The sequence below is a fragment of the Etheostoma spectabile genome, chromosome 10 (assembly GCF_008692095.1).
Source record: "Etheostoma spectabile isolate EspeVRDwgs_2016 chromosome 10, UIUC_Espe_1.0, whole genome shotgun sequence".
Classification (NCBI taxonomy): Eukaryota; Metazoa; Chordata; class Actinopteri; order Perciformes; family Percidae; genus Etheostoma; species Etheostoma spectabile.
The window spans coordinates 4,771,849-4,790,444 of NC_045742.1; the positions used below are offsets into that span (position 1 = coordinate 4,771,849).

An 18,596-nucleotide genomic window follows, 5' to 3' on the forward strand; every position below is an offset into this window, starting at 1 on the left:
TATTCCGAGTGTCTCCATTACTTATCGTCTGGATGTGATTGGTTTTTGCATTTGTTTCCTATTTGACCACTGAACACGAACGTGTGAAAAATACAGCAGTCTCTGCTAATTTTAGTGCTTCTGCTGATCTTTTACCCCTCTTTTCTGTTGCTGTACGTATGCGTTGCTTTTTATTACCATTTATGAAGCACTTTAGAGTGCATTCTGTACGAAAGGGTGTTACTGTAGACGCATTAACCTGAATCCAAGAGTTCTTAGACTGCTGAAACATTTCTCATCACCAAACCCCTTTGAACTACTGTAAATAACTGTGTTGTTTGGCCAGATATCCATGACAAAAGACCAAACTTGTGATGTTTTCCTTTTTCATTTTATTTTGTTAAGCTACACAGTTTTCCAGTTAATGATAAAATGATTATATTTTCTAGTTTTCTATATTTCTTGACAGATAATCCAAGCCTTAAACATGTCCACTCTGTGAAGTGCAGCAGTAGTTCACTAAGAGCCCATTTAAAAAAAAGAAAAAGAAACTAAGACTTTAATGCTCTGGCAGTATGTTCAGATTTTAGGGGCAGAGAGCAGGTGAATTATTGATTCCCTCATATTTCTTCTGAATGTAGAAGGTCACATTACATTGCTGCAGGGTTCCTGCTTTCTTTATTACACTCGTCAGTATAAAATAGTGCTCCCAGTAAAAAAAAGTCCCTATATTGCTATCTCAAACATTACAAAGTAACTATATTCTTATTTATAGTTATTGATAGTTGAACTGTGTGTGTGTGTGTGTGTGTGCTCACAGAAAGGGCCTCTGGACGACTCAGGCTGGACCATTAAGAACGTCCTGTCTATGCCAATCGTCAACAAGAAGGAGGAGATAGTGGGTGTGGCCACGTTCTATAACAGGAAAGATGGGAAACCCTTTGATGAACAGGACGAAACGCTGATGGAGGTACAGGCTGTTTGTGTGTGTGGCAGCACTGGCTTATTGGTTTATAAATATACTCAGGCCATTCCGAGTGTCTGCATTATTTATCATTGCGCCTGGAGGCTTTTTACTGAAGTTTCTTGATCTGCCTCACTGCTTAGAATTCGGTTTAAAATACACAACATGACATTTTGATCCTCAACTGTTCCTTAAAATCAAAGTTGTTTTTAATGGATACATATAATTTTGACATTTGGGTGTAATATGTCAATAATTAATTGCACTACTGCTAAATGTATGTGACCATCAGTTTGCAAAGTAAGATGACACACAACTACAATATTCCAGACCATACAACAACAATAATACAATATAAATAATAAACTGTGTACCGAATAAACATATGTCTAAATGACAAGACCATAAACCCATCATACTACTGGATTTTATTATTAGTTTTTTTTTTTTTATTGAAGAACTTTTTCACAGTGTGCTTTTACTACTTTTACTTAAGTGAAGGATCTGAACTTTTGACCCACTGACGGGAAGTGATACATTTACAGGATGTTTTCACCTGGTTTAGGAGTGAAGAAGGCAGTTAGCTTGAGTAGCGATGGCCACTATGGCTGAAGTGAAAGAAAAGAGTGTTGCCTACCTTTTCCTTTGTAATGTTTCCAACACCTGCCACCAGTAATGGGCTCTTAACGCTCTCTCTCTTTCTGTGTCGCTCTGTATGTGTCTCTCTCTCACACACACACACACACACGCACACACACACACACACACACACACACACACACACCTACACACCTGTGTCCAGTCTCTGACTCAGTTCCTGGGCTGGTCAGTGCTGAACACCGACACCTATGACAAGATGAACAAGCTGGAGAACAGGAAGGACATCTTCCAGGATATGGTGATGTACCATGTCAAGTGCCGCAAGGATGAAATCCAGGACATTCTGGTTAGTAAAGAAACGTTGAAAAGAGGTTCCCTGGTTCTCTACAGTGATAAATATATCGCTGAAATGTTTTTTAGGTGGATATGAAGACTTTTGGATCGAAAATGTATATATTTCAGTCCTACTAGAACATTGCACTTTTTTTTTTTATTTTAGTTTTTCCCACATCATTGTACTTTTGGCGGGTCGGTAAAGCCTTGTGAAATGACTAATTGTTTCATTTTTTGCTTTACTTGGCGTGAGTTTCCTACAATATGTAAAGGTGGCTATAATAAGACAGACATATGTCATGTCCCACATGAATCAACCCTTCTGTTGTCCTCGGGTCAAAATTTACCGTTAAAAAAAAAAAAAGCTTCTATATAAGAAATTTCGGTTTCTTTCAACCAAATTGTCAAAAAGAAATAACGTGGATGGTTCCCTGTAACGCTCCACAAAAGTAAAATAAATCATCAGTTCACTACTTTGGATGCTTTATTTAATTTTATAGCATTTGGGGGGAAAAATGATAAAAGAACGCTGATAAAAGTGACAAAAACGTGGAGAAAAAAGCGACAAAAGTCTCAGATATTTTTTTCAAAATTTTGACCCAGAACAACTAAAAGTTGCACGGTCAACAGGGGAGACAACACAAGGGTTAAAGCTTAGAAAGTAAAGTTTAATTTAGGGGGAAGAAAATATGTTAGACTACAATAGCACAGTTCACAGGTTTTTAACCAGACATTTGTCCTTTAGTTACAATTTCAGCAAAGAAAATGTTAATGGTTGTTTTTATGTTCAAATTAGGGGCAGCAGGGTTTTGTGTTAAAATAAAAACCACATTCACTGCTCTAAGGATAAGATGAAGAATGTATTTTCAAGTTGATACGGGAAAATGAGACAGAACACCCTATTTACACAGTGAATGAATCTACGCTTTATCCTTTTATATTTGTGCTAGACGGAACAAAACCGGTCGCTCTCAAACCAGTCGGTTGATATGGATGACATAAACAGGAGGAGAGCATCGTTTATAAGATGAAATAAGCTGTCAGGTTTTCGATGAGGTGATTTGTCAGTAGAGAGAGAGAAACGGAGAGAACAAAAGCAGAGAAAGATGACCCGCTTTGACCTCAGATCAGGAGTCAGGTGATTGATGCTAAACCATTTCATCCAAGGTGAGCGCTGATGTCGTGTGTTTTCCCAGGACACCAGGAGCAGATGGGGGAAGGAACCGCATGAGTGTGAGGAAGAGGAGCTCCAAGAGATTCTGGTAAACGACAAGAAACATCCAGCTTGTGTTTCAAAATGTCTTTAAATCTGATTATCCATGCACAAATAAATCAAGTCAGCTTTATTGTCAATTTCTTCACATATACTAGACATGCAGAGGAATCGAAAGTTTATCACCATCCCATGGTGAAGAAGACAAAAAGAAAATGCACTACAGATGAGACAAGACAGTCCTCACACAAGACTAAAAACAAAAGTCCTCAACAGTTAGGGACAATTTTTTTAACACTAAGATAGTAAACGACAACAATCTTACAAGACAAGATAAAACAAAAACACAAGAATGTTATGTGTTGTCGTAGTGCATAAAGATGTCCAAAAATGCAACAATGCAACAACAGCAACTTCAGAATTGCTTGTAAATGCATTCCACACAGTGCAACATGTCTCTGTGAGGGTGGAAAGAGACAGGTGGTTGTGAGAAGTTGGTTATGAGTGATGAGGACATTATACCGACCCTTCAGATTAAACCTGCAACCTTTTGGTTTTTCTCTAAGACTCGTTTTCCCACCTTAATATGGGACAGTTCTGTGTTTATTTATTCTAGATGTGACAATGTTCACAGTAAGATCCACATCAAACCACAACAAACATCTAAAGCATGAATGTGTACCCGTTTGTCTATCTCTGTTCCACAGTCAGAGGTCCTGCCAGACTCAAAGGAAGTTGAGCTCTTCGAGTTTCACTTCTATGACTTTCATCACAGCGAACTGGACCTTGTGAAATGTGGCATCAAGATGTACTACGAACTTAAAGTGGTGGACAAGTTTCATATTCCCAGAGAGGTGGGTGGGTGCGTGGTTAGATAATTCATTTGTTAATTAGTTGGGCTGCATTTTCTTTTTTTACTGTCATGCAAAGATATAAGCAGAAAAACCCTGTGTTGTGCAGGCCCTGGTGAAGTTCATATACTCTCTCAGTAAAGGCTACAGGAGGATCACCTACCACAACTGGAGACACGGCTTCAACGTGGGACAGACCATGTTCACCCTGCTGATGGTGAGACACGCACATATAAGTCCTCATCAATCCCTCAAAGTGGCAAACATTCTTTCTCCTCCTCTTCCATTCCCTCATCTGGAATGAGATAATTAAAAGTGTGTGTATGTGTGTGTGTGTGTGTGGACATCACAGAGTACCGCTAAACCTTCACAGCATGAAAAGACACACACACACAAAACCTGCAGTCAGGTTGTGTAACCATGCAGACATATTGTTGAAACTGTATGTCTAAAGATGAATAACTGCTATGAGAAACTGATATTTGCAAATGCAAGAGTTGTAAATGTAGTCAGTAAGATTTTTACTTTCCCATTGCAGAAAAAAAGAGCATACAGTCCATGGACACAATAAAACAAGCACCTGTAGACCATCATGCCCTTTGTGCTGGAATTCCAATGTGTGTGTGTGTGTGGGTGTGTGTATTTTAACCAGTTTCAAATCAATCAAACTCATACCTAACTTGGCTGTATTAATTAACTGTATCTCCTCTCTCTCTCTTTCTGACTTGTTTGTGTTCTTAGACGGGTGATCTAAAGCGTTACTACACAGACTTGGAGTGCATGGCCATGGTGACCGCCGGTCTCTGCCACGATATTGACCACAGAGGAACCAACAACCTCTACCAGATGAAGTAAGAGCTTTGGTGGTGGGGGTCAAAGGGAGAAGGAGGGGGTGTTTCAGGTCTGATGCCCGCAGGGACTTCCAGCTTGAGCGTGTCTGAATTAAAACATACATTTGATTTGTATTTTTGTAAAGCAGTTTTAGGTGTAGCTAATCATTTAGTAAATTGTGATCTTGACTGTCCTTTGTGACTTTGGCCTATGCAATTTAAAATTGACGTGACTTGACTTTACACCTATTGGCTAGTTATGTAATGCTTTGTGTTTACATGATTTCTGTTTATATTTATTAGTGGTTGTTGTTGCTAAACTGTATTTATGTAGCTTCCGTGCGCATGTCTCAATATTTTAAGGCGTTAAAGCCTCTTTTTAGGAGTCATTCAACTGCAAATATTAGAATCAGAGTGAGAACACTGAGGCTGTCAGGCTGAAGGTTTCCCACGCTCTCAAGTTTGAACTTTCACAATTAGTTTTTAGAAGTTTCTAAAATTTAAGTGCTCATATTATGCTCATTTTCAGGTTCATAATTGTATTTAGAGGTTATATCAGAATAGGTTTATATGGTTTAATTTTCATAAATCCCCATAATTTTGTTGCACTGCACATTGCTGCACCTCCTCTCTTCTGTTCCATCTTTGAGAGTCGCACATGCACAATAGGTAGGTAAGGACTACTAACCAGTCAGAAGCAGAGTATGAGGGCGTGTCATGCTAGCAGCTAGGCGAGCATTATAATGTGTGTTACAAAGTGACAAGCGTTTGTACAAAAAAGATATATAACGCAATAAAGGAAAGTGAAAAAGAAAAATATGAGCACTTTAAACAGAGCCTGCACAATGCAATACAGAACATGTAGCTGTAGCTCACGAGTGATTTCTTTGTTCTGATCTCGATTATGAGTGCTGTTCTAAAGATTGTGCTTGTTCATCATGAAGTGCTGCTGAGTCTGTTTGACTCTGCTAGTGCTATTTTATGTTGGCTTTATGTTGCACTCTATGCTGCAAAACCGATTGGCCTTGGGGGACAAACAAAGTCAAAGTTTTGAGAGCAATCATTAGATACTGTAGCAGGCAGGTCCTTTCATTTCAAACAGAATCTAGATTCGTGTAAGTCTCATAGGAGGACTTACAGTGCAGAAAGCTGTAGCCCACCAAAGTTAAACTTTGAATTTAATATAAACTGAGGTTAAAAACATAAAATGAATCTTGAAAAGAATGAAAGCAATCTATACAATCAAAGTGAACAGCAAATAGAAATGAACAATATGATACATTAAAAATATGGTTTAATTTATTACTCGCTGCCTTGACCCAGATTCTTTCTCTGATTTTGTAAATCCCATCTGTTTGGTTATTCCGAGGCCGTTTTAATTGACTGATTTCATTGACGTTTGGGTGACAGTAGAGACTTCTCCTGTGTTCAGACGAGCTGACCTCAGCTCTTTCTGTGAAGGTAATGTCACACACATAAAGCATCAAGGAGCTGCTATTGACCAGATACACCTCCAGCTGCTGATGGATGAGCTAATGAGAGCTGCCATTAGCCGTGGACACAGCAGGCCAGGCCCACCCTGAGTTTACCATGCATGATTTATCACCTCCCAACTCTCTCTGTCTCTGTGTGTCTGTGTCTGTGTCTGCGGGTTTCCAGGTCTGGTAATCCTCTGGCGAAGCTTCATGGCTCCTCCATCTTGGAAAGACACCATCTGGAGTTTGGCAAGACTCTGCTGAGAGATGAAGTATGCTTTTACACACACATTCTGTACATACATGGCTGGGAACATGAACACCTGTACAATTTAAACCACTACAACAGTCCTAAATGTAAAGAGCTGAAGCCCCACCCTTCTCTTAGCCAGCCACTCAACTAGCCTCTCTCAGTGAGGACATTTTTTATTTTTATTTTATTAGCCTCGCTAATGGGGACAACTGCAGTTGTTTGATACTATTTTACTGTCCAGTACTGTAACACAGTAGGTTTTGAATATGGACACATACCCCTCTACTTTCTTGAGCTACCTAGTACCAGTACTGTTGTTTGACTTTTTTGACTTTCTCTGGTGTTTCAGTCGTTGAACATTTATCAGAATCTCAACCGCCGTCAGCACGACACAGTCATCCACCTCATGGACATCGCCATTATCGCCACTGACCTGGCTCTCTACTTCAAGTCAGTACAGCAGCATTTAATCACATGTAGCTAGTGTAACAGTCTGTGTATCCATTATTACACTGCTTTGAATGCAGTGTAGTCAGCCGTTTACGACAGAGAAATGCTTTTAAACTATTGACACATTTAAGGGGCATTTCACATTGGTTAGTGTCAGATTTTTAGAATGATTTCAGTAAAAGATAAATCCCTGACTTTATAGATTGATTTTGAAAAGTGAATTATTCAGGTACACTTGTTACACTATATGTACCATAACAGACAATGATAGATGAATATATAAGATATTGGGTTTTGATTTGCAAGAAAAGGGACCAAAACTGAATAAAAAGAAGACACTTTGTCTATTTGATCTATTGTCTACCATTGTCTGTCTCATAACACAGCAAAACCTGGAGGAGTTTCTGTTGGAGTTTGCTCCACCACCCTTTTAAACATAATGTCTACAAAACAGAGAGAGTTGTGTGATGTGTAGGAGACTGTATGCCTTGTAATCAACAGGCAGTAAAGAAAGATACAATGTATTGGAGTACGTTGTTCTTTCTGTGCAGGAAGAGGACGATGTTCCAGAAGATCGTGGACCAGTCCAAGACCTACGAGAACTGGAACGACTGGACCAAGTACATGATGTTGGAGACCACGCGCAAAGAGATCGTCATGTAGGGACCACATACCACACACACACCACACACACACACACACACACACACACACACACACACACACAGAGGCAGGTACCAACAGAGATGCACAGACATACAGATCTCATGTCTTGTTTTGTTTCTAGGGCCATGATGATGACTGCTTGTGACCTATCTGCCATCGCCAAACCGTGGGAAATCCAGAGCAAGGTACACATTGTGTGACCTCTTCACATGGTTCTTATCATACTTCACAGTAGTAGCGGTAAAATGGCACTCGAGCCTCGCTTCCATCCAGTCGCTAACAGTAATAAGGCATCCACTCGTACACAGGCTCCCGGAGGGGCTCTGTGAGAGGGAAACTAATGATAAAGTAGACCGAGAAAGACGTTCTGTCAGCGCTGCCATTTCTCTCAGCAGCATTTGGCAGTGATTTTGTGACGGCCTCATGCATCACAAGTAACATTCTGCTTTTCATTCCCCTCATCACAGCATGGCAGCCTCAACATTTTATTTCAGTTAAGTATGTAATATACACATCGCCATTGAGCCTGCATAAGCAGGCATATCAATATGAACGGAAAGCATCTCTGGCTGTTTGACAGGCGCTGCTGGAGGGTAATTCTTTACCTTTATTTGTCTGCAATTGACTGGAAACATATGCTCTTTATCATTATGTGCAACTCATTCTTTTACACACACAAAAGCTGGAGACTCATAGCAATTGCAATAACATAGAACCCATAGTGAAAACAGCAATGTTTGATGCAACATCTGCCTTCAGATGTAACCATAGCAATTCCTATTCCTGCATAAAACCAGTATTGTCCGATGCAACATCTGTTGACAGATGTAAAGAAAACAATATAATTCCTGCATACAAAATTGTTTATTTTGTCAGATTTTCTTTCAGTCTGTGTGTCTGCTTTGGTGAATTCTACGTCCTATGGTTGTTAAAGATTATTAAAATGAGAAGAAGAAATAATCCCTAGTTGAGCTGGTACCACCCTAAGACATTTTGTTCCAGTAGTAATGAGGGGTCACAAGTAGACATAGCTTCATTTCAGAGGTTCACAAAGCTAAAAATGTTAGTACTCCGTCTCATTTTCTAGATCAGTGGTTACTGTGCTCTTATGGCATGCATCATTTAAGAAGACATTTGAGTGACATTTTTTCCACCATTCCCACCCTTTCACTTATAAACAGAACAGAATATAACTCTACTTGTTAAAAGTCAAAGTGAAGAAGGAACTAATATTACTAACACTGGCAAAGTCTCATCAGCTCCAAACTCCAGCCATGCTTGACTTTTCCTTTTAAATATGGGGTATAATTGAGAATAAGGCTGTGACTTCTTCAAAAAACAATTTGAACTAACCTGTAGTTTGACTTTCACAAAAACACAACCTTCCATGTAGTCTAGTCCTCACTATGTTGTATATATATTTTTTCCCATTTCCCACCTTCACTTGAGTGACAAGCTATTTCTACTGAAAGTTGCATCTTCCAAAGTCAGCCTTGCCTTTATACACCTTTTTCCATCTAACCTCTGGACTCCAATGCTTGCTTACATTACTTCTGAGATGGTTTGGTTTTCACAGTTATCCATCCACCCTGGCATCATTGTCTTTTTTTCTTTATTTGTGTATGTTTACATACATGCTGTATGTTTTGTGTTTCTTTACTTGGACAAAAACATTAACCTTCTATAAAACCCAGAGAGATGTAATGTTTCTCCCCCTATAGTCCTCCTATAGTCCCTTGGTTTTAAGGTCCCTTGGTTCGCAAAAAGAACAACAATAGTCTAGTTTAGGCTCAACACAAATGGTACAATTTAGGAACACCCACCAAGGCACGGCCTGTTGTGGTTACTCATGTACAATTTTGAATTTGATAATTGAATAGATTAATACAGATTGAATATGTGATTTTTAATGCATTTTAATTTACAGATTTAAAGTAAAAACTGAGAGCGGTATTGCCTCTTTGGAAGGATTTTGCAGTTGAAGAACCTTGAACTTCTGGATGTAGTGTGAATTCTGATTTTAGTATTACAAAGTACAGATTTGGGGTAAAAATTGTTTGTTTTCTACTCGATGTGGTCATCAGAAAAAAAAATATTTTAAGAGTTGGGACAATTCTGGCCAATTCCAACACATAGCTTTGTTGCTTGTAAATTTAGAGTGCTGTCAGTAGAGAGAAAAACGAAAACAGAGCTACGTGTTGGAATCGACCGGAATTCGCCTTTAAGGCAGGTTGTTGGGCTAGCTATACTATTAGCCAATTAGCATAGTGGCCCATGACTATTAAGTCAATGAACGGCAAACAAAAACTGAAAAAATAAGTATGACTATACCAAGTGTAGACTTAGACTTCTCTTTATTGATCCTTTTGGGATGACTCCCACAAGGAAATTCCCAGCAGCAGCTTTCCGCAGCTTACAAAAGTAACAGTATAAAAATAATAAAAATAACAATAAAACTTTTGGTTATAAAAAGATCTTTTGCATAAATTATCAGTTAAGAAGTGTAGTTATTTCAAAAATCTGTATTTTTATATATTCATTAATAAGAAGCACAGTTTTTAAATGATGTAAATTCTGTTACTCCTCCTGCATTGCACAACTGCTGCCAATTAGGATATTCTACCTTTTATTTGTTAGCAGAATAAGCAGATATGGTATATCTCGTTGGATTTCACCTTTTGTGTGCACCTGGTGAGTCAGCTCTACATCCCACACACTGTCGGGGTATCTATCTACAGCCATGGCTGCTCTCCTGCGAATTGTGCTCCAAAAGTAGTTTGATGACTAACTGTACCCTTTTTAAAGGTGAATTCCACCATGAATACAGGCTGTACATATTTAAACTGTCATAAGAAACCTTTCCAAACAGTTTTGGTGATTATCAAGTGCAGAGGCCTGCAGATACTCAATACTAGATCTAACCAGAGTGAATCTCTGTTGGTGTGAAATTAGTCTCTATCATAGCTCTTTGTGATTTAAGTTGATAAGATGGTCATATTCCTACATAAAAAAATTCAGATAGATTTACTCATATGTATTTGTGATAGTCACAGCCCTCTCTAAGATGTTATTGAGAAACGAAAGCTTACGCTGCTTTACTCTTGATAAGATATTCTGCTGACATGTTTATGGCTGGTATTTGAATTTTTTTTACTCAGTTCTGCTTCCCACGCATGCAGAATATCTAGCTGCACCAGCCTCATGGTAATTGTTCCCCAAAACTGACTTGATGGTTGGTGACTAACTCTATCTAAAATGAGATTTCTATACTGAATACAGAATTTACATATTATTCATCAGATCTCATGTGCTCCATTTTCAAGTTTGTGCATCAGCCAAAACAGGCTTTGATCTCTCAAGACACAAAAGGCTAAAACTGCCTTGTGAGCTGTGATTCTCATTTATGGAATACTGAAAGCTTTATGGTCTGATTTTTAACAACATGTACGGGATTTCCTCCTCCAGTGGAAAAGGATCTCCAACTGCACGTATTCTATATGACATGCCTGTGTAAGAAGTATTCCATCATAATACACAGTGCTGAACTTATTAGTCCTAATTAATTTCTCAGCTGAGGGTAATTTAACAATTTTAATAACAGTGTAATAAATAACTACTAATAAATAACTAGTAGCAAGCAAAAATGGAAAACTTTATTGCTTAACTGTGACAACTTGCTACTTTTCTCTTTTTTTTTAAAGATTATTATTTTTTGGGCCTTTTTAGGCCGTTATTTCCACAAGACAGATGAAGACATGAGAAGGGGAATGACATGCAGCAAAGGGCCGAGAGTCAGAGTCGAACCCACGGCCGCTGCGTCAAGGAGTAAACCTTGACATATGTGCGTCTGTTCAACCAACTGAGCTAACCCCACCACTACTTTTCTCTGTTTTATGTCATTTTTTGTTTTACATCTTTGGGATTTGCAGAAAAACAAGCAACTTATAGATGACATCTTGGCTCTGGGAACTTGCCATGTTGTAGTGTGACTAGTCTTGTTTTGCCAGACCCTCCTCCAAAGCGCGCTGGAGCAAAGTCTGGCAACTCCACATAGTATATGAGGATGGGAAGAAAACTTGCTCTGGTTTACTGGCATTTCTTTAAATAATCACAATCGTCTGGGGCGGTGCTGAGCAGCGGAGAACAGCCGCGGTGCCGCTGCAAAATAGGCTCAGAAGGAACTTGTTTTGGTTGAGCATGTGGATGTTCAAAAGTTATTTTAGTGGTGCAAGAGAAAACTTGGACAGAGTGAGTAAAACAAGTAAGATCAGGCGGATTTTCCAGCAGCAACGGAGCAATCCCGGAAGTGGAACGCCAAGCATATAGACTATAGCGTGACAAATGCAGATGCAAAATTATGAAAATCTTGATCCCCAAATTGTCAACCTTTAAAAATCTGTAAAAAAACGTTTTTCAGCGGAACCACTGCAGATTCTGAGTTTATCTGAGTTTAAGGACTATGTACTTGTTGAAGTGATGATTAAAATGAATGGAATACTTGTACATGTGATTGTGTTTTATTGTCTCTTTTTATGTCAACAGCACCACTGACACAACTTCCTTTTGGATTCACCCTGTAGGTGGCGCTGTCTGTAGCTGCAGAGTTCTGGGAGCAGGGAGACCTGGAGAGGACAGTCCTGGAGCAAGTTCCCAAATTGTAACCCAAAAGAGAGCGGGAATTGAAAAGAGATTTAAGCAGGGGACTTCGGGGGTTTTTTAAATGAGGCCCCCTTATCTGAGAGAGGGGGGGGAACTCCCATATTTTATAAAAAAGTTGACTTATTTAAGGGCCTAAAAAAAAAAGTAAACCCTTTTATACATATATTTTAGTGCATAATCCAAATTTGGAAAATTTAAATTGTTAAACGTAAAGGGGGACTGATCTGGGTTAGGAAAACCAAAACCGGGGGGCCAGAAAGCCTACCAATTTTTTTCAAAAGGCTGAGGGGGCTTGTAATAGGTTGAATTCATGCAAAGAAATTTAATTTTTAAAAAAAATTCCAAAATTTGCAAAAAAAACCCCCTTTTATTCTTTTTGATTTCAGATAGGGCCCTTCCCAAAAAACATACTTTTTTTTGCAAAAAAAGGAGCGGGGAAAATTTTGGCCCTACTTCCCCCCCTCCGAGCACCTGTCTCACATTATAGAGGTGCACGTTTTTTTGGGTACTAAAAAAAACCTTAAAAACAATTAAAAAAAAATTTGGCCCCCCCCCCCCCAAAAGGGGAAAAAAAACAAAACCCTTCCATCCCCAAACAGTACCGCGGTTCTATTTATAGTTGAACTCTGACCCAAAAAGAAAGGTTTTCCTGTGGGGAAAAAATTTAAAGCACAACTAAAAATTTAAAAACCCTTGGGGGTTATGGCAGTAATCCATTTTTTTCTGTAAAAGCACCTTTTGCTACACATTTTAAATTATTTTAATCCAAAAATGTAAAACGCCTTATTTTGAAAAAACTCGCAACGAAGAAAAGGGTTTGTTTTTTGGACCCGGTTTGGGCCCTGATACTTTTTTGGGAAATATTCCCAAATTTGGTAAGTGGAACTTTTGAGCTTAGATGGTTTTTTTTTAACAGGTTGCAGAGAAGCAAAAAACACGCTGTTTTTCATAGGGCTCATGGGATTTATCCTGAAACACGGTTTTGGGCTAAAAGGGTTTTTTCTCACAGATGAGCCTCAGGCTAGTTTGGGGGCTGTTTTAATTAGGTCAATCCCTTTAGTTTTTTTGGGAAAATTTAATCTAAACAAATTGGCATGGGTCTAGGAGTTTTATCAATTTATGATGCACTTTAAAACCCTTTTGCAAAACGTCTGAAAAATTTAGATCAATTTAAATTTATAAAAAATAGAGGGAGGCAGGCCGGGAAAACACGAAAAAACCTTCCTTAAACCCGTCTCTCAGTTTAAGGTTATGGTTCAAGACTGCGGGGGAATTTCCCTTTTCCCTTTTTTCCCTTTTACAAACCCGAAGGGTCTCTCCTCTAATTTGTGCGCACCCGTCCCAAAATTTTTACTAAAAAAAGTTCTGGGGGTTTATCCCCGGAGTCCTTTTTCCTCCCGGAGGGGCCTAAAGAATGGGGTTGAAGCAATATTACTTGGGAAAGGGTGGCAAAAAACTTGGTTTCAGCTGGGAGCCTTGTGGTCCCCCCAATTTTTCTCCCTCCCCCCCCCCTTTTCCCCCAACCCCCCCCTTCCTTCCTCCCCCCCCTTTTTTCTTTCCCCCCCGGTATTTTACCCTTTTTCGGTTTTGCCCCCCGGGCCAACCCCCTAAACGCTTTGCAGTGCCTTTTTTTAGCTGAAATAATAACCCCTACCCTTTTAACACTGGGGTTTATTTAACCCCCTTAAGAGTCACCTTTGGCTCCCCCCCCCAAACCCGGGACCGTCAGAAAAAACCAACACGAACCAAAGTTATTTTTTTAAAAGGGGGGGTTTTTCACCCCCAAAGGCAAGTGGCCTTAAGACTGGGGAAAAATTTTTGAAATTTTTGGGCCCCTTGGGTTTTAAATTTGGGGGTTTTGAAAAGGGGGGGTTGACCTATTTATCTGTTTTTTGGTCTCGAGATAACTTTTTTTGGGATTATACTATAAAAAAAAAAATAAATTTAAAATTTGAATAAAATAAATTTAATTCTTTTGGAATTGTAACGGGGGTTTTTTTTGGGGTGTTTTGGGGGGGTTTTAAATACCAAGTTTGTGTAGGACAAAAAAGTTTGAGAGGAGGGGAAGGGGAAAATTTTGGGGGTGGACGGAATAAGGGAAATTTAAGGCGGGCCCAAAGGGTTTTCCTGGGGGCTTCGTTTGGGAAGGCCCTGTTTAGAGGAAGGAGAACAAGAGACAAAAACCCCAAGTTGGAAGAAAAAAATGAAAAGGAAAGTTTTATTTCCCCCGTGGCGGGGGGGGGTTGGGCGATGACGGGCCCCTTTGTGGAGAACTAAAAAACAGAAAGAGGGGCCCACTGGGCCCTCACCCACCCACCATACGCTCCCTCGCCCCTTCCCCCTCTCTCCCTCTTTTTCTCTTCTCTCCTTTTCTCCCCTTCTCTCCCCACCTTGCTCCATTTCATTTTTCATGTCCTTGGACACAAAAAGTGCGAGAAGCACCAAAACCCACAAATGCTAAAACCCCGCAGTGTTGAATTTTTAAAAGCATCTGTGTCGAAGGGGAAAAAAATTTCACTTTGATCAGTTGGTTTTTTTCAGAAGTCAATTCTGTGACTCACTGGACTGACAAGAAAAAAAAACGACTTTGGAGAGTGTGACCACTTGAACAATTTCATCAAGAAATGTAGGTGGGCAATTTTGCCAGCAATTACAGCCAGCGGGAACTTTCTGACAGACTTTTACAGTCCAGCGTGCTGCTCACACTCGCCCATTTTTGAATGTGGCTGCTAATGTGAAAATAATGGAACTTCACATGAGTCTACACTCTCCCCCTCCCTTGTTTATACCTAAGAAAGCAATGCTTGTCTATAGCGAGCGCTCACCCTGTACTTTTAGGAGACTAGTTGGGTTTCATGTTCCACTCTCCCTCTTTGTAATTGTAGGTAAACCCTAAATTAAATAAGTTGATACATTTTATGTTAATGTATTTCTCTGTTATGAAACTGTACTGTCCATAATTATGGCTGCAAAACAATGAGGTGGAAAAAATAACAGAACCACTTTTTATTCCTAGTAAGACTTTAAGATGCAAGGGCTTGGCAGTAGGCTTGACGGGCACACCAGTTTGCAGTATTTGAGTTTTTCACACACTTTTCTCTCCCCCTTTCAGCCTATGATGGACAGAACCAAATCAGATGATCTGCCAAAGATGCAGTGTGGTTTCATCGACTTTGTTTGTGCTTTTGTGTACAAGGTCAGACATTACAACACACAGAAAGCATTCACTCTTGATTCCCTTTAACACTTGCTGTTGAGAACCCCTGCAGCTAAACTCTAGAAACATTTACATGCAGGTGTGTTAAGTCTGCCTTTTAATGGTGTCTGTCTTATCTTGGAATTGATGGCATTTAAACTTGGAATTGACCATTCGGCTCAGTAACTTTATTTCAAGATGGTTCGGGTGTACATAACTGGATTTGGTGCCATTTGGTTTGTGTTGACCCGTCCTGATCTCCAGGAGTTCAGTCGTTTCCATGTGGAGATCACCCCCATGCTGGAGCGCCTGATGAACAACAGGAAGGAGTGGAACGCCCTGAAGGAGGCGCACGAGGCCAAACTGGCCGCCATTGAGAAAGCCAAGGAGGAAACTGCAGGGACCAGACAAGGTTGGAGGCCCTCAGATATGTGAACACACACAGACAATACATTACTCTCCCAGTTTCATGTGCGACATACTAAATAGCAGTGGTGGAAGTAGTAATCAGTAACAAGTACTGATACCACACTGTAAAAATACTGTTAGGCAAGGCAGCTTTATTTGTATAGCACATTTCAGCAACAGGGCAATTCAAAGTGCTTGACACAAAAACAGTTAAAAAAAAAGTTCAAATAAAAACAGATAAAACACAAGAATAAACAGTTAAAGTAAAAGTGCATTGAAAATGTTACTTCAGTAAAGGTATGTAAGTATCATCAGGAAAAAATGTCTTCAATGTAGAAAAGTCATTTTAGAAACAATCAAAACAGATCTCTCAATCAAGAAAGCGTTTAATTGGGTAATCATTTCTGCTGTACTTGTCGATTTATATATTGTTGGGTAGTTTATTTATAATATATCGTGTTTTATACACTATAAATGTGTTTTGTGTTCAAAAATCTTAAATTGTTAAGTAACTAAAGATGTCAGATTAATGTAGTGGAGTAAAAAGTACAATATTTCTCTATGAAATGTAGCTGAGTAGAAGTAGAAAGTGGCATGAAAAGAACAGACTCAAGTAAAGTACCTCAAATTTGTACTTGAGTACAGTATTTGAGAAAATGTACTTAGTTACATTCCACCACTGCTAAATGCCTCAGTTTTGAGGTACATTTGAGTGATAACTAAATGCCAAAACAGCTGCTTGGTAACCATAGTAAAAGGATAGACGCACAAATACACACACACACACAGGTGTAGACATTGGAAAAAAAAAATTGAATGCATTTTTTATGGTGTCAATTTAAATTATGGAAAAATAACTTCCGCTCTGTTTTTTCTTCCTTCCTTCCTTCCTTCCTTCCTTCCTTCCTTCCTTCCTTCCTTCCTTCCTTCCTTCTGCAGCAGCGAGTGCCGCCCAGTCTCAGTCAAAGACTTGTGTTGTCAGCTAGAGATGCTACAACACGATGTTTCTTGCTACATGGTTGTGGTGGTCCGATGTAATTATTGCAATCTCACCAGAAAAATCCAGTTTACTCCCTAAAATCTAAAGCAAATTCCCACAAAATACCTGTTCCAGCCGTCTTGTTTTTCTGTTCTGCTTTCTTTCTTCACTGCTCCTTCCTGTCCGTCCTTTGCTACTGTATAACTCATTAGATGCACTTGGCATTGTGGGGTGTTGTGGGAAGCTCCAACATCTGAGAGTCAGCTGGCAAAAAAGCATTACATGTAGCAAGCTATGCATATTATCTAATAAATCAGAACATGGAAGACCATCAAACAGGAAATACAGACCTTTTGCATTGAAAAGTGTTGGTTTTGCTCAGATAATAACTTAAGTGTTGAATGTCAGCTACCTACAGGGCTTTTCAATACAATAAGAAACTATTTACAGCTCATACAGAATTACCATTCAAGTGTATTTAAATTGATTATAATGCTATACTGGCATCGACTGAAACCAGCAGCATCAAATTCACACACATCAGAATAAGACAAACACACATTAAATAGACGTAGGACAAATATACAAATATTATAAGAAATATAAAAATTGAATAAGCATAAGAATAATGATAGTACTAATATGTACACTACAAACACCCTTTTTATACACAGACAAACAGGTATAAAATGGATTTACAGATACACAGATAAGTTAGGTGCGGATGAGTAAAAATGGCACATTGCACAGTAGGAGGTGACAGAGTAATAAATAAAAATGCACATTGCAGAAAGGAATTCAATAAAAAAATGTAAAATACACAGTCTGCGGAGGAGCTAATGGGCAAAGAGTCAATTTAAAGTAACTGTGACCATACCAAACTTTAATCTGCCGCGATCAACAAACTTTTAAACTTGTAAACACCAGTGTCTGCTGATTTAACAAAATACTAATGGATAAGCTGGAATATTCAGTGTACAGTATTTAAAGGTCCAGTGTGTAAGGTTTTTAGGTGTTCATTATCAAAATCTGTGTTTCCTGTTCACAAACTTGTCTTTTTCATGAATATTGACCACCACCGTCAATTCCGAGTATTCCAATTGGCTTGAAATTTCACATTTGCATGAACTGGGGTAGACTCTCCATATTTATGCGCCATCTTGAAATATGTTAGCGGTTAAGGGACATACAGGACATACTGCTATATATGCTACCGTTTTCGCAGTCACATGATAAACTCACAGGTGCTGCTAATGGGTCTCGTCGCGTCCCGGACCCAGTAAGTTTGAAGAAGGAAACATGGCTAACATCAACAAGACAGTTTGTAGTTCTCACCAAATATTTAGATACAATTTGGCAATTAATAAAAATTAAACGAACGAACCTGATTGCCGGAGGTAAAGCTGTATGAAGACGTGGATGACATTTTGGCTTTTTTAAGCGTGAAGGCTACCGTAGCTGTAATACGTACTTTTGAACTGCGTGGCGCGAGAAAGTTGTTTGCAATATATGATCTCAACGCTAGATGGGAGAAATTTCTACACATTTGACCTTTTAAGATAACTCTTACTGTGCTAAAAAAACATTATGTCCTCTAAAGATGTGACTGAGATTTACAGTACTTGAACCCTTGAAACTGTAGCTCCACTGTGGCTCAGATGGTTCAGTTTTTGAATGTTTTTTGTGGCTGTGGATCCTTTATGATGCCCTTTACAAAACACAGCGTGGGAAACGAATGCA

At 39.2% G+C, this 18,596-nt stretch overlaps 1 protein-coding gene across 3 annotated transcripts in view; it reads left to right on the plus strand.

The window, feature by feature from the left end:
• pde6a (phosphodiesterase 6A, cGMP-specific, rod, alpha) overlaps nucleotides 1-17,198 on the plus strand; it is a 33,708-nt gene extending 16,510 nt beyond the window's left edge. For 2 of the 3 annotated variants that reach the window (XR_004333768.1, XR_004333769.1), the window contains exons 11-24: nucleotides 800-949; nucleotides 1,746-1,889; nucleotides 3,073-3,138; nucleotides 3,797-3,943; nucleotides 4,050-4,157; nucleotides 4,682-4,791; nucleotides 6,430-6,517; nucleotides 6,848-6,948; nucleotides 7,500-7,607; nucleotides 7,736-7,799; nucleotides 12,195-12,271; nucleotides 15,386-15,469; nucleotides 15,734-15,881; nucleotides 16,817-17,198. Coding sequence is in view for 1 of the 3 variants with exons in the window: in XM_032527595.1 (XP_032383486.1) it covers nucleotides 800-949; nucleotides 1,746-1,889; nucleotides 3,073-3,138; nucleotides 3,797-3,943; nucleotides 4,050-4,157; nucleotides 4,682-4,791; nucleotides 6,430-6,517; nucleotides 6,848-6,948; nucleotides 7,500-7,607; nucleotides 7,736-7,799; nucleotides 12,195-12,260; nucleotides 13,965-13,973; nucleotides 15,386-15,469; nucleotides 15,734-15,881; nucleotides 16,817-16,863 (1,440 nt within the window). In the remaining 2 variants the exon portion in view is untranslated. Of the gene's footprint in view, nucleotides 1-799; nucleotides 950-1,745; nucleotides 1,890-3,072; nucleotides 3,139-3,796; nucleotides 3,944-4,049; nucleotides 4,158-4,681; nucleotides 4,792-6,429; nucleotides 6,518-6,847; nucleotides 6,949-7,499; nucleotides 7,608-7,735; nucleotides 7,800-12,194; nucleotides 12,272-13,964; nucleotides 13,974-15,385; nucleotides 15,470-15,733; nucleotides 15,882-16,816 lie in introns of all 3 variants that reach the window. The other variant, XM_032527595.1, reaches the window with a different exon arrangement.
• The last annotated feature ends 1,398 nt before the right edge of the window (nucleotides 17,199-18,596 follow it).